Source organism: Panthera onca, chromosome E1 (genome assembly GCF_046562875.1).
Source record: "Panthera onca isolate mPanOnc1 chromosome E1, mPanOnc1 haplotype 2, whole genome shotgun sequence".
Taxonomy (NCBI): domain Eukaryota; kingdom Metazoa; phylum Chordata; class Mammalia; order Carnivora; family Felidae; genus Panthera; species Panthera onca.
Genome location: NC_138352.1, coordinates 42,555,079 through 42,571,897, shown reverse-complemented (window position 1 = coordinate 42,571,897; position 16,819 = coordinate 42,555,079). Strand labels below are relative to the sequence as shown.

General features: G+C 33.2%; 1 protein-coding gene across 13 annotated transcripts in view; it reads right to left on the bottom strand.

Moving 5' to 3' along the window:
- Positions 1-16,819, bottom strand: part of BCAS3 (BCAS3 microtubule associated cell migration factor) — a 614,259-nt gene that overhangs the window by 518,920 nt on the left and 78,520 nt on the right. For all 13 annotated transcript variants that reach the window (XM_078437391.2, XM_078437395.2, XM_078437397.2 and 10 more), the window contains one exon: positions 2,958-3,030. In XM_078437391.2, coding sequence (XP_078293517.1) covers positions 2,958-3,030 — 73 coding nt within the window. The remainder of the gene's footprint in view (positions 1-2,957; positions 3,031-16,819) is intronic.

Below are 16,819 nucleotides of genomic sequence, written 5' to 3'. Positions count from 1 at the left end.
AGTCCCTTTACACTGAAAAACTTCCAGCTAAGTAGCTATGTAACAGTATGTGTCACTCTGTTTAAAACAATAAAAGTAAAATCAACAACAAAAGTATACTCCACTTCTACAGAAATATACTGAGACAACATATGCACATAACAAAAACTCTACTAAGAAGTTACTGTTTAAATAAGTGTGTAACTTATTTGCTAATTTTAAAATAATTCTATTATTAACTCTAAAAATAACTGGCCAGAAAATAGGAAGGTTGGATGCATGAACAAGAAGTTAGGGCACCCTAAATGCAAAGGTATGTTCCATCTACAGACCTGGCAAGTGGGCAAAGGCCTGGGTCCACAACTATGACTGAATCTCACTTAGTTTCAGTTTCTTCATGTATAAAATGAGAATAGCACAATCTCCTCCACAGTCTTGTTTTAAGATTAAATGATGTTACATAATGGAAAATATGTAACAGACTAGATACATAGTAGGCATTCAACATTTGCTTTCCATTCCCCAGTGCTATAATAGCATAGTCAACAAGCATATGCCTCATAAAAATTTTGAGTTATAACTTTTTTCTAAATCCCAGAATCTGGGAAACAGATTTTAAAAGAATTGACCTATAATTAGACTCGTTATTATATTCAACTTTGGAGTTATTAAAAAGTGTCTAATCCGTTCAACATCACCATCTTCTAACCCACTGCACATTTAGAATTAACTCTTAAAATGTGTACATATTCACAAAGCACTAGCTCAGAGAGAAAATTCTATTCACCAGCAAGCATAATGCAACACTTGCAAGAAACACAAGACAATCCTATGTGGAAATGTCCTTGAGACAATAAACATTCTGACAAAGATGCTACATACAGTTGTTTATTATATTCAGATCAGCAAATAAGTGAAAACAAAATGAGTATTTCCTGCCATCGTCTTCCATTAGAAAGAAAGGTATAAAACAAGAGAGAAAAAAGACAGCATGCAGGCAAGAGAAAGCTTATATATAATAACAAGACTCGCTAGAAGTTACAGAAGTTACAGTCCATGAAATGACTTGTGAACTTAATTCAAAAGTATCTTTGCATTTATTCATCAATAACCACTCTTAAAACCACCCAGCAAATGATACACACATATAGAAGTCTCTTGCTAGAATGATTCCTCTTCTGTGAAATAATTTAAGGAGCAGAAATGAGAAGAGGAAAATAAATGTCTACAATAGATATATTTTCTTAAATAGGCAAATTCTATTTTAATCAGGACTACATTCACTGCCCCTGTGGTGATTAATTTTGTGTCAATGTGGCTAGGCCACAATAACCAGATTTGGCCAAATAATATTCTAGATGTTTCTGTCAAGGTAGTTTTACATAAGATTAATATTTAAATCAGTAAAGTTTGATTCTTAAGCAGATTATGCTCTATAATGTGAGTGTGCTTTATCTAGTCAGTTGAAAGTCTTAATATGAAAAAACAAAAAAACAAAAAACTGACCTCCTTGGGGGAAGAAAGAATTCTATCTTTGGACTGAAATTGCAACTCCTCCCTCAGTGTCTAAATTTTGGACTTGCCAGCCTTCACAATCATGAGCCAATTTCTTGAAATCTCAATCTCTCTCCTTCCCTCTTTCTCTCTTTCTCTGTCTCTGTCTCTGTCTCTCTCTCTCACCATACACATACACACACATATATCCCACGATACTGGTTTTGTTTCTAGGGAGAACCCTAACTAATATGACTCCCATTCCATTAAATTCAACCCTCAATAAATGACCTCATCATCAACTACATATAATCACCTTACTCTTCCTTTTTGTCTTATTTTTTTTTATAAAATGATCCCTCAATAAATGAATCTTGTAAAAACAAAAACAATCTCCTTAATCATACAGTTAGCAGGGTTGATAAGGAATGGAAAACCTTTCAAGAACTGCAAACCCAACCCAGCAAGTAGGCAAATGCCTTCTACGAATACATCTTTCTGTGGAGTTTCCACAGGTCTACATGCACTTGAACTTAAAGGGCCAAACATCAGGAAAACTGAAATCAACAAAGTTTCCCTCCAGCACAGCAGCTTATCTTCTTCTCTGTGACACCCATTCTTTTTCAGCACCTTTGTCAACACATCAGTGCCCTAATTCTCACCCTGGCTTCAATATAGTATTGAGTTGCTCTAGCCAGATTATCATCTCATTTTTTGCATCTTCTCAACTCCAGGATTCCCATTTGGTTTTCTATAATTTCTAACTCCTTACTGAAATCCTTTATCTGTTGAGTCATTGTTACCATGCTTTCTTTAATTTTAGAAACACAACTCATTTAGTTCTTAGAACATATTATGTGAATATAATATGGTATAACAACTCTAGAAATCTGTCTTCCTCCACCATGTGCAGCTACTAATGTCTCTGCTCTGCTCTGCTTTTCTTTAATTCTTGTTATTTTAAAGCCTAGTTTCCTGGAGTTGCCCCTGTGTCTATGTAGCTTAGCCAATGATTCAACAGAGAATTTACTTAAATACTCAATAAAGGTTGTCATCCTTTCCAAAAGGATCTATGTGTGGTCAGGGTAGTATATCCAACATCCAGAACAGTTTCAAGTCTCCCCACATTTTAGTTTAGTCTCCACTGTGGAAAGCCATCATAAAAGTTACTATAATAAAAAAACACAGAAACTAAAAAACATTTTCCTTAATGATGCTAATCTTTTATTTCAAAACTGAATTCTGTTCAATTACTTGTTTTCTTTTGTCTCCTACTGTCACCCTGCATATGAGAAAACAGTAGGCAGAGAAATAACAAGGCCTGAGCCACAGGAAACCCTAAATATGTTTTTAATTCCTTTCTCTTCTCTCTTGTAAGAGCATTGTCTTATGGTAACAAAGATTTTAGGATAGCAAAATTCACTCTCTGGAATAACAATATAAACTTTTAATAGTGGTTCAAAGAATTTTTTTAATTTCCTTACCCAGAAGATCCAGTGCTCTTACAAACACCAAGGAGGGGCCTTTTTTCAGCAAAGTTGTCACACTTTTGAGTACCTGATAAGGAACATAAAATAAAATGTAAAATAAAACTTTGAGAAATATTCTTGTGTATTTTCCATTATCTTCATGCTCTCAAATTATTTACAGCTGAAGAGACAGCAAAACATTCATTATAAATTGACATAATTTATATACTTGACTGAACAAAAATAGAACAGCTATAAGTAAAACATAACTATTTTTAAAGTGGAACCAGCATTTAAAATATCTTTTTTAAAAAACTGGCACCAACTTCAATCTTATACACATTCTCCATGAGATCAGAAACCTCTTCCAACTCCACCAACTAATTACCTAAGACTAGTATAATTTTCATGTCAAAACTAAATAAAGGTAGGTCAGGCCAGAAAAATTATAAAATTATAGGCCATTATCAATATACATAAATGCAAAATTCCTTTTTAAAAATGTAAACTGAGTAGCAATATATGAGAAAAAACAAAGTCTCATAACAAAGTTGGATTTACTCAAGTTATAATTTCACATTACAAAACCTACTAATGTAATTGCTTATATTAGCAATGTAGCAGATGCAGAAAAAACATTCTATTCTGCACTATTCTATATACGATCCTGTATTCATCTAGTCATGATGAGAACAAAAGAAAACAAAAAAACTTGTTTTCTTGTCCAAATAATGATTATTTACAAAATATTCTACAACAAAATCATAGGTAATGCTTTCAGAGTACTGCCATGAAAATCAGTAATAACACAAGGATATCCAATTAAATGTTCTATTCAACCCTATTCTGGAAGTCCTAGACAGGATAATAACAATAAATGAACTCAATAATATTGCTGGATATAAAATCAATGTAATAGCAGCAACAAGCAGAAGAATAAAGTCAGGAGTCAGAACCACAAAAAAAAAAAAAAGATGCTCAACCTCACACATGAGAGAAATTCCACTTAAAACTATACTGAAATTTGCTAATTTTCAGAAGTGATAATGGTACTATGGTTATAATTTTAAGATTCCTTATCTTTTGGAAATAAATAATAAAATATTAACCAATAAGCTGGCATGATATCTGGGAGAGGATAGTTCACAATTTTCTGGATAAAGGGGAATAGATGTTAATGAAATAAGATTAGCCATAAAATGATGGGTAATAGATTATTAGAGATTGATATACTATTTTTACTACTTCTGAATAAATTAGAAATTTTCCATTAAAAATGTTTAAATTATACTTATAAACACTGACCTTTACATAAGACCTTCTCAAAAAAATCCAAAAGTTCTGTAAAATTTTCTGGTTATATCAATCAGTTATAAATGCAAATAGCCTCCAATACAGAAATATCACTGCTAAGATTTCATCCTACATATATACTCAGCCATGAGGAAAGTAACTTGTATACAAAATTATTCACTATAGCATTTTTGTAACAGCAGAGGACTAGTAAGTTCTAAATATATAACGAAGTATTTCCTATAGCTGTAAAAGAATAAATGTATGCTCTATGAAAATATGGAATGAAATCTAAAATATATATATATATATAATAACAGAAAAATACAAAATATTGTCCCATTTTTTGTATAACATGGAGAAAAAAGACTTATTTGCATATAAACATATCCACACACTCTAAGATACATACAAAATCTTATCTAATGGCCACCAATGGGAGGGAGAAGGGAAAAAGCAAAAGATAGAGAACAAAAATGGGAAAAAAAGCTTTTCATAGTCTATATACTTTATACTTTTTAATTTTAAAACCATATGAACATGTTAATTTCCCCCCAAATTTTGCTTTGTTTTGAAATAAGGAGACAAATGCCAGCAGACACCAGTATGTGTTTATTTCACTTTCTGAGATAAGCTGGTAGACTGAAGATATGCATTTCATTTTGTCCGTTCTGAAAATTCCAGTGAAAGCATATTAAATCAAACAGGGTTAAAAACTATATAATAACACCAACAAATACTGGAACTAGATAAGTGATAACTAACTTAGCAGTCCTAAGTGAAAGTTCAAGCTACTCTTGGGAGAAAAAACAGAATCTGAGACTCAAATTACTTGACACCTGATTATACCAGGTATACCTGAGATTTATCCTTATACAGTTAGGAGATTGTAAAGGAGTTTGTAAGCTTTCTCTGGAGAATTTAACAAGTCAGTCCATGAATAAAAGACCAAAAGACACTGTCAGTCAGAAGACCCCAACAAAGAGCACAACTAAAGCACCAAACAATAAATTAAAAATTGACAAACACATCACAGAACTTTCAATCAGGTTTTTAGTTTGTCACTTATAAATATGTGCAGACAAGGAAAAGGAAAACAATCATCTGCAAAGTGGCTAACTCTATACAGGAAGAAAAACATCTATCTATCTATCTATCTATCATTTCTAAGATATAAGAGAAGCTATTTTAGGCATGGAACAATACAAGAATGCAATGAAAATGGACTCTTGGAGAATAAAAGAGAACTCCTGGAAATTAAAAAACAAGATAGATTATTTAATAAACTCAACACAAGGGTCAAAGGTAAAACTGAGAAAATGTCTCAGAGAGCAAAAACACAAAACTAGAGGAAAATGGCATTAATCTACACACACACACATGAAATGTTAAAGGAGCAATCTCAAAAGTCTAATATATAAATATGAGAAAAGGGAAAAAACAGAGAAAATAGAGAGGAAGAAATCATCTATGAAATGTTTCAAAAAAATTTTCACTGAACAAAAGTATATGAGTTTATAAGCCCTTTGAGAGTCTAGAACAATTGATTGAACAGATCAACCCCAATGTGTATCGTTTCAGGATAATGGCAACAAGAAGTTTCTACAAGTCTCCATGGAGAAAAAACAGGTTGTTTACAGAAGCAAGAATTCCAGTGGCTACTCTAGGTATTATATAACATCAAAAAAAAACCCAGCTAACATCATATAAACTGAATGCTTTCCCCCTAAAATCAGAAACAAGGCAAGAATATCCATTCTCACCATTGCTATTTAACATACTACTGGAAGTTCTAGCCAAGGCAATAAGACAAGAAGGAAAGAAAAAAGGTATACAGATAAGAAAGGAAGAAATAAAATCCTTATGTGCTGATAATATGACTGACACATAGAATCAACATCAAACATAACAAAATAAAAAAGAAGCGAATTAGTGAGTTAGTTCAGCAAAGTTATAGGAGATACGATCAACATACAAAAATCAACTGTTTCTTAGAACTACCCTACAACCCAGCAATTGCACTACTAAATATTTATCCAAGGGATACAGGTGTGCTGTTTCGAAGGGGCACATGCACCCCAATGTTTATAGCAGCACTATCAACAATAGCTAAAGTATGGAAACAGCCCAAATGTCCATCAACAGAAGAACAGATAAAAAAGATGTGGTGTATATATATGGGTATATATGTGTATATATATATATGTGTATATATGTGTGTGTGTATATATATATATATATATATATATATATATATATATATATACACATACATACATACATACATAATGGAGCATTACTGAGCAATCAAAAGAATAAAATCTTGGCCATTTGCAACCACGTGGATGGAACTAGAGGGTATTATGATAAGCAAAATTAGAGAAAGACAAATATCATATGACTTCACTCATATGAGGAATTTAAGAGACAAAACAGATGAACATAAGGGAAGGGGAGCAAAAAGAATATAAAAACAGGGAGGGGGACAAAACATAAAAGACTCTTAAATACAGAGAACAAACTGATGGTTGCTGGAGGGGCTACCGGTGGGGGATGGACGAAACGGGTAAGGAACATTAAGAAAGAAACTTGGAATGAGCACTGAGATGTTATACATAAGAGATGAATCACTGGAATCTACTCCTGAAAACATTATTGCACTATATGCTAACTAACTTGGATGTAAATTAAAAATAAATAATTAAAATTAAAATTAAAATTAAAAAAATAAAACAGGATATCCTATAGTGGATGTACCTGGAGCATATTATGCTGAATGAAATAAGCCTGACAAAGAAAAACAAATATTGCATAATCCCATTTAAATGTGGGATCTGCAAAGAATGAAACTAGACCTCTTTCTTACACCATTCACAAAAATAAACTCAAAATGGATAAAGGACCTGAATGCGAGACAGGAAACCATCAAAACCCTAGAGGAGAAAGCAGGAAAAAAACCTCTGACCTCAGCCGCAGCAATTTCTTACTTGACACATCTCCAAAGGCAAGAGGAATTAAAAGCAAAAATGAACTATTGGGAACTCATGAAGATAAAAAGCTTCTGCACTGCAAAGGAAACAACAAAACTAAAAGGCAACTGATGGAATGGGAAAAGATATTTGCAAATGACATATTGGACAAAGGGCTAATATCCAAAATCTATAAAGAACTCACCAAACTCCACACCCAAAAAACAAATAATCCAGTGAAGAAATGGGCAGAAATCATGAATAGACACTTTTCTAAAGAAGACATCCAGATGGCCAACAGGCACATGAAAAGATGCTCAACATCGCTCCTCATCAGGGAAATACAAATCAAAACCACACTAAGATACCACTTCACGCCAGTCAGAGTGGCTAAAATGAACAAATCAGGAGACTTTAGATATGGAGAGGATGTGGAGAAATGGGAACCCTCTTGCACTGTTGGTGAGAATGCAAACTGGTGCAGCCACTCTGGAAAACAGTGTGGAGGTTCTTCAAAAAATTAAAAATAGATCTACCCTATGACCCAGCAATAGCACTGCTAGGAATTTACCCAAGGGATACAGGAGTGCTGATGCATAGGAGCACTTGTACCCCAATGTTTATAGCAGCGCTTTCAACAATAGCCAAATTATGGAAAGAGCCTAAATGTCCATCAACTGACGAATAGATACAGAAGATGTGGTTTATATATACAATGGAATACTACCTGCAATGAGAAAGAATGAAATCTGGCCATTTGCAGCCATGTGGATAGAACTGGACAGTGTTATGCTAAGTGAAATAAGTCAGGCAGAGAAAGGCAGAAACCATATGTTTTCACTCTTATGTGGATGCTGAGAAACTTAACAGAAGACCAGGGGGGGAAGGGAAGGGTGGGGAAAAAAGTTACAGAGAGGGAAAGAGGCAAACCATAAGAGACTCTTAAATACTGAGAACAAACTGAAGGTTGATGGGGGTTGGGGGAGAGGGGAAAGTGGGTGAGGGGTATTGAGGAGGGCACCTGTTGAGATGAGCACTGGGTGTTGTATGGAAACCAATTCGACAATAAATTATATATATAACACTGAATATAAGTTATATATTATATATTATCATATACGGAATATTATAAATTATATATATTATTATACACTGAATATTATAAATTATATGTATTATATATATATTGTATATATATATAACACTGAAAAAAATAAATGTGGAATCTGCAAAAATTGAACTTATAAAAGCAGAGAGTAGAATGGTGGTTGACGAGGACTGGGGAGTGGGGGAAATGACGAGATGTTAGCCAAAAGGTGCAGAGTTTCAGTCATGCAGGATGAATGTACTCTGGAGACATACAGCATGGTGACTGTAGCTAACAATATTATATTGTATACTTGAATTTTGCTAACAGAGTAGATTTTATTTTCACCACACCAAAACAACACAAAAAAACAAAAAACAGTAACTATGTAAAATGATAGCTATATTAATTAGTTTGAGTGTGGTAATCATTTCAGGATATATACATACACGAAACATCAAACTGTAATCCTAAATATATGTAATTTGTAATATAATTTGGCAATTATACCTCACTGTAATGTATACCTCATTACAATGTAATGTAATGTAATTGTAATGTAATACAATACAATGTAATGTATACCAATTATACCAATATGTAATGTAATTTGTCAATAATACCTTAATAAAGCTGGGGGGAAAAATCAGCTATTTCCATCTACTAGCAATGAATGTATGAAAAATGAGATTAAAGGTACAATAACAATTTGTACACCTGCAACTAATATTACACTAACTGGAATTTAATAAAAACTTCTTTAGAAAGTAAAATTACATTTATAATTGCTCTAAAATTAAATACTCAGGTATAAATCTAACAAAACATGTGTAGAACTTATATACCGAAAACTACAAAATGCTGACAAAAGAAACGAATGACGATCCAAATAAATGGAGATATATAATTGATATAAGATACACAGATTAAGGGAACAGAAAAGCACCCATAAATATGGTCAACTGATTTTTATAAAGGGGAACAGCAATTAAATGGAGGAAGAGTAGTTGTCTTTTCAACAAATAGTCCTGGAGCAACTGGATATCCATAAGAAAAAAATAAAACCTAACCTAAACCATACACCTTATCCAAAATTAACTCAAAAGTGATCATAGATTTATATGTAAAACTATGTAGCTTTTAGAAGAAAATTTAGAAGAAAACCTGCAGGACCTAGAAGAGTCTCAGACATACACAACATAAAAAGTATGATTCACAAGACCAAAAAAAAATCAATAAATTGGATTTAATTAAAATTAAAAACAAGCAAAAAACTTTTAATAATAAAAAAAAGCTACACTTTGGGGGAAAAAAATACTTACAAAACACATGTAAACTCAACACTAAAAAAAAAACATACAATCCTATTAGAAAATGGGCCAAAGACATAAAGAGATATTCCACTGAGGGGCACCTGGATGGCTCAGTCAGTTAAGCATCCAACTTTGGCTCAGGTCATGATCTCACAGCTTGTGAGTTTGAGCCCTGTGTCAGGCTCTGTGCTGACAGCTCAAAGCCTGGAGCCTGCTTCAGATTCATTCTCTCTCTCTCTCTCTCTGCCCCTCTCCCACTCACACTCTATCTCTCTCTGTCTCTCAAAAATAAACATTAAAAAAACTTTTAAATAAAAAAAATGAGATATTCCACTGAAAAGATATGGGTAGCAAATAATACAGATGAAAAGACTGTCAACATTACCAGCCATCAAGAAAATGGAAATTAAGACCACAATGAAATACAATTGTACAGCTATTAGAATAACTAGAAGAGAAAATTATTACAGTGACAAATGTTGGCAAAGATGTAGAGAAACTAGATCTTTCATACATTCCTAGTGGAAACGTAAAAGAGTACAGTCCCTCTAGAAAAGAGTTTGATGTTTTCTTTAACAACAACAAAAACAACAATACATATACTTACCATACATCCCAGCAATCACAGTACTGGGCATTCATCCCAGAGAAATAAAAACGTATTTCCAAACAAACTTGTACACAAATGTTTATAGTAGTTTTATTTGCAGTAGCCAAAAAGTGAAATCATCCCAGATGTCATTCAACAGATGAATGATATCTCTATACCATGTAATATTAATCATTACAAAAATGAAACTGTTCATACACTGAACAACTTGAATATAACTCAGGAACATTGTGCTAAGTGAAAAAGCCAATCTCAAAACTTCACATACTGTGTTATTCCAGGTATGTAACAATCTTGAAATGACAAAATTATTATAGAAATGGAGAGCAGACTGATGGTTCTCAAAAGTTAGGGATGGTGGAAGAAGACACCATGAAGGAAATCGTTGTAGTGATGGTCTAGATTTGTATCTTTTTTGTGGTGGTGGTTAAAGCAATCTACACTTGTGATCAAACATCATGGAACTATGTGCACACATTCCAGCACTGTCGATTTCTTGGTTCACATATTATTCTATACTTATATATGATGTAACCAGTGGGAAAAATTAGGTGAAAGGTACACAGCACCCTTCTCTAGTATTTTTGCAACTTCCTGTAAATACATAATATTTCAGAAAACTCCTTGCTAGGATTGCTTTATAAATGTTTTTCTACAATATTAAATAATTTGGATTTTACTCTTTAAAAAGGTACATATGTCTTGCAGAAGAATGAAACTGGACCACTTTCTTACACCATACAAAAAAATAAATTCAAAATGGATGAAAGACCTAAATGTAAGACAGGAAACCATCAAAATCCTAAAGGAGAAAACAGGCAGCAACCTCTCAGCCACAGCAAATTTTTACTAAACATGTCTCCAGAGGCAAAGGAAATGAAAGCAAAAATGAAATACTGGGACCTAATCAAGATGAAAAGTTCTTCACAGCGAAGGAAACAAGCAACAAAACTGAAAGGCAACCGACAGAATGGGAGAAGATACCTACAAATGACATACTAAAGGGTTAGTATCCAAAATCTATTAAGAACTTCTCAAACTCAACACCCAAAACAAATTATCCAGAGAGGAAATGGGCAGAAGACATGAACAGACACTTTTCCAAAGAAGACATCCACATGGCTAAAAGATACATGAAAAGATGCTTAACATCACTCACCATCAGGCAAATACAGATCAAAACCACAATGAGGTACTACCTCACACTTGTCAGAATGGCTAAAGTTAACAACTTGGGAAGCAACAGATGTTGGTGAGGATGCAAAAAAATTTTGTGCTGTTGGTGGCAATGCAAACTGGTGCAGCCAACTCTGGAAAACAGTATGGAGGTTCCTCAAAAATTTTTAAATAGAACTACCCTACAACTCACCAATAGCACTACTAGGTATTTATCCAAAGGATACAAAAATACTGATTTGAAGGGGCACATGCACCCTGTTTATAGCAGCATTATCAATAACAAATTATGAAAACAGCCCAAATGTCCATCAACTGATGAATGGATAAAGATGTGGCATGTGTGTGTGAATATATACATAATGTGTGTATGTATATATGTGTGTGTGTATATATATATATATATATATATATATAAGAATATATATACATATATGTATGTATAGACAATATGCATTGTACATATATATTACGTATGTATATTTATACACATATGATATATATACACACATATACATATATACACACACACACATATACACAAACACAATGGAATGTTACTCGAAGATCAAAAAGAATGAAATCTTCCCATCTGCAACAATGCGGATAGAACTAGAGTATATCATGCTAAGCAAAATAAGTCAGAGAAAGAGAAACATCTATTATTTCACTCATATGTGGAATTTAAGGAACAAAACAGATGAACATAGGGGAAGGGAAGGAAAAATAAAGTAAAACAAAAATAGAGGGAGGTAAACCATAAGAGACTTAAATATAGAGAAAACTATATTTAAATTGAACATTGCTGGAGGGAGGTGAGTGGGTAACAGGCTAAATGGGTGATGGGCATTAAGGAAGGCAGTCGTTGGGGTGAGTACTGGGTGTTATATGTAAGTGAGGAATCACTAAATTCTACTCCTGAAACCAATATTACATTATATGTTAACTAACTTTATAAATGATTAATTTACTAAGGATTATGTGCTGTTATCCCTGCTAAACAAATAAATCAAATTTCACAATTAACAATGTAACTTGAGTGAAGCACAAGTTAACAATTAACTGGTCCAAAGCCCACGATATTTATGTTCCAAATTAATTACAGCTTGACTTCATCTATGCAAACCTAATTCTTCACTCCTACATATTTCACCTTCACTTTTAACAATAACTATTTTACTTCTGCTTCCTGGTCTCTGTAAGGTCTTTACAGTTTGTACCTGTGTTATACATAACAACTTGATATTCTAATGAATGAAACATCATGTCTTTAAAATGCAAATAATACTGGCAAGAATAGTTTGATTGTTTTGCATTTCTCAAACCTAACCAGGAAGAACTCCCATTGGTTTCAGCTGACCTAACAGGTTACATAAGTACTCCCGACTTTGCACTAGAAGGTCAGTCACCTGACACTTACTGAAGACTTATACTCTTCATGGATATTCAGAGAAGATAGCCAAGCAAAAATTTTAAACCCTCTCCCTCAACACAATTTTAAAAACCTTAACTTGCAAAAAGCATAACCTCCAATGCAACTACTACCAAAACCATGCAAGTAGAAAAGACCAACATCAACAATAAGCAAACAAATAATAACAGAAACTCCAAATCTATTTGAGGCATGCTTTTCAGTTTAAAAAAACAAACAAAACTTTAATTTTGGAGTTAGAAAACTAAAGTAACAAAACCTTAACTCTGCTTCAAATAATGTCATTGTAGATGGTTTGAAGAAATACAGTTTTTAAAGTGTTAGTATAAAAATCTACAATCTCATGAACACTATAGCTATTAACCTGATTTTTCATGCAGTATAAATAGGAACATGTACTCTCCATGATGCCTAATGGAGTCATCACCCTCCCATAATGTAATCCTCCAAATTGTAGAGGATTAACTTTTTATATATAAAATTGTGTTTATTTGCATGTACAATAGAGAGAATGACGTTACACACACCTGTTCTACAGCATTTAACAGAATGTAGCATGATGATTGAAATGAAAAGCGGCTAGCCAAATCCATCAAATATAAAAACTATTGCAATCCTGTTGTAAAGTCCTTTTGTTAAACTCCTTTTATTCTAAATCCTTTTAATTCTGTCCTATAACACTAAAACATTTATAAAAAGCTTAAAATCCTAATAAATCGCACAATTAAAGTAATGAAAATGGGCTTGCCCACCAAGTCACAACTCCCCTCTCCCTCAACAAAATTCAAGACAGTTTGCATGTCAGAAAATGTTAAATAATATCCCCCACCATACATACCATTATAAACTCATTTAAACCAAAGAGTTTAAGCTCATAAATAAGCCTTGAAGATTTCAAGAAATCAAACAGAAACCACTTTTGCAAGGATCCGAAAACAGATCCAGAGGCAAATACAAATCCAAGTGATAATGAAATATTCCAACTCTACTATGACGCCTTGAACATAAAGATCTTACACAAAAGTATGCTAATACTAATAAAATTTAAATAAGAATGTATTTTACAGAAAGATCCCATTGAACAATTTAATTCATCTTATCAGTTAATTAAACCATTTCCAAGCCTCCTCCATTTTTTCTTATTTTACTGAAATAATTTTCTTTTAGAAAAGATTTAATCCAACCAGTTTGTCCATGTCCAGTTTTCCTTATAGATTCTCTCAATGTGAGCTTCAAGTTGCAGTCATTATTCTGCAGATCTAAATTTTAGCTAGAAATATGATTCTATTGTCATTTATAGTCAAATTTTATTGTGTGTAATTTTAGATTCTTTCAGGATCTTTTCCCACTAAAAAATTATATTTTCTCACAAAATTTTCTACTTTATGCTTCAAAATAATCTCCAGTATAATCTGGGTAATCCATATTTGTATCTTACCTAAAAGAGAAAAATGCAAGGAATTTTTTAAGACAGAGAAGACAGAGATGAAGTTGGAGATGAGCAGGGAGATAGATACAGGAAACGAGATACAGAGGTTGCAGGTTCCATCAACCAACCACAAGGAGGATAAACAGGACAGAAATCTTATTACCTTGAACAATTTTATCTAAATATGACCACCAAAGACATATTTGCCATTTGCCTCAAACATCCAAAATATGTGTAATACATTTTAGCTTCCACGGTTTCAAAAAGTTTAATATATTAAAGACATTTTTTCATTACAGCTAGCTTTATTACCTTCCTCCATAAGTTAAAGTGTTCGATATGTGAAGTATCCCTTAATAATGGCATCACATGCTTCACTTTAATAATCTGGCCTTTGCGGCTCTTTCACAGATGAGACTCCTCAGACCCTAACAAACACAAAGTACAAAGCATCCATCTGACAGCTGAGTAAAATGATATTAAGAGAGGTTAAATAATTCGACCAAGTTGTTGTGCTATTAAATGCCACATGTGAACCTGAAAGACAGTCCAGAATTCCTTCCTTTGCTACCATTGGTCACTGAAAAAAGCTACTGCCAGAAAATTAGGATCAACTTCCCTGCTGAAAAATAAACAAAATTATTGGCAAAGGCTAATGTATTTAATCCCTTAGTGCTTTAATTCTTTCATCTGTAAAGTGAGGATAAATACCAATACCTCACATAGGATTGCTGTGAGGATTTAGAAAGATAATAAATGCAATGGACTAAGCAAGGTGCTGTAACATGTAACAACTCAATAATCTTGATGTAGTTATGATTGTTGCTGGCAACTCTAGTGTGGTGAATCCATTCATCTGCTTTTCTGGCAAAAAACAAAACAAAACAAAACAAAACAAACAAAATACTGTTCACATCCTTGAGTTTCTATTTGCTCTCCTATCATGGGGCCAGTATCTCTTTGACCTAACCCCCTCTGTGTCTTGTACACTCATAATGGAATACGCCAAGCACACTTCTGCCTCAGGAATGCTGCACTTTTCTGCTCTCTGCTTAGAAATACCAAGTTATGCCCTAGTTATGTGCATAGGTCACTTGCATGCTTTTTTTTTTAGGTCATGCTAAATATTTTCCAATCAGAAAGATCATCGCTAATCATGTTCAGGCTCCTTACTCTGATTTTTCTTCAAAACACTTAACAGATTACATTATAATATATATCTATTTCTCTTTGGTAAATTATACCTGCATTAAAAATATGAAGCAAATGAGAAATTTGTTCAGTAGCAAAGGAAATAAACTGTGCGCATAACATTGATAATGGTTAATTAGAATGGTTAAGACTAGTGAGCTTTTCCTTTTTCTTATCTAAAATGTGACCAAAATATTTGTAATTATTCAGGGAAAAAGGTATAGAGGAGTTTATTATCCCACTCTTTCTACCTTTCTGGGGCTTTGATGTTTTTCAAAATAAGAAGTTGGAATATATATGCATTAGAATACAAAGTAATCTACTTCATTCAAAATGTTAATTACATCCACTTTAGAAGTGATGGCCAATGCTACAACATAAAGGTTTTTAACAAGTTTTACCTCAAACTTTTTAGAAAAAGGTTTGCCTAAAACGCAAAATAACCTCAGAAAGGATAACTAATCTTTCATTTGAATTGCTGAACTACAAACGTGAACATGATCATGCACAGTCCCATATCAAAGTCAAATAATATTTACAATTGTTCATGAGTCTTAATCATGAATATAATAAATTTCTTACATATTCACATTGTATACATGTATATTTCACATTTCAAATAAAACATATGTATATTAAATACAGATTTTTTTAGATGTGTTTTACAAAATGGGATCACAGTATACATATCATCTGAATCTTAGTTTCCTCACTCAATGCATCATGTACATCCCTCCAGGTCAACATCTAATGCACTTTTTCATAGCTTCCTAATATTCCATGGTGCACCCACAACATAATTTGACTATTCCTCTTAATGTGTGCATCCAGGCTGTCTGCTATAAACATTCTTGTAAATATATAGTATATCAGCATAGACTGATACTTCTGTTCCTATGAAGTAGACTTTCGAACATGAAACTGCTAAGTCAAAAGACATGTGTGGGATTGCTAGATGTATTTAATTTAATAAACACTGTTTGCTCATTTTCCAAAAAAGCTTTTAAAATTCACATTCCTCCTGGGGCACCTGGGTGGATAAGTTGGTTAAGCATCTGACTTTGGCTCAGGTCATGATCTCATGGTTAGTGAGCTCAAGCCACATGTCCAGCTTTGCACTGACAGCTCGGGGCCTGGAGCCTGCTTCGGATTCTGTGTCTCCCTCTCTCTCTGCCCCTCCCCCACTTGTGCGCGCGCACGCTCTCTCTCTCTCTCTCTCTCTCAAAAATAAATACACTTGTAAAAAAAGCATTAAAAAGCAAAATTAGTCTCAAACCATACATGTGACATTACATCACAGTTTATATTAATACAGAAACTCTGTATATACCAGAAAAGAATGTACATTTAGTTTAGAACAAATACACTCAGGTAAGA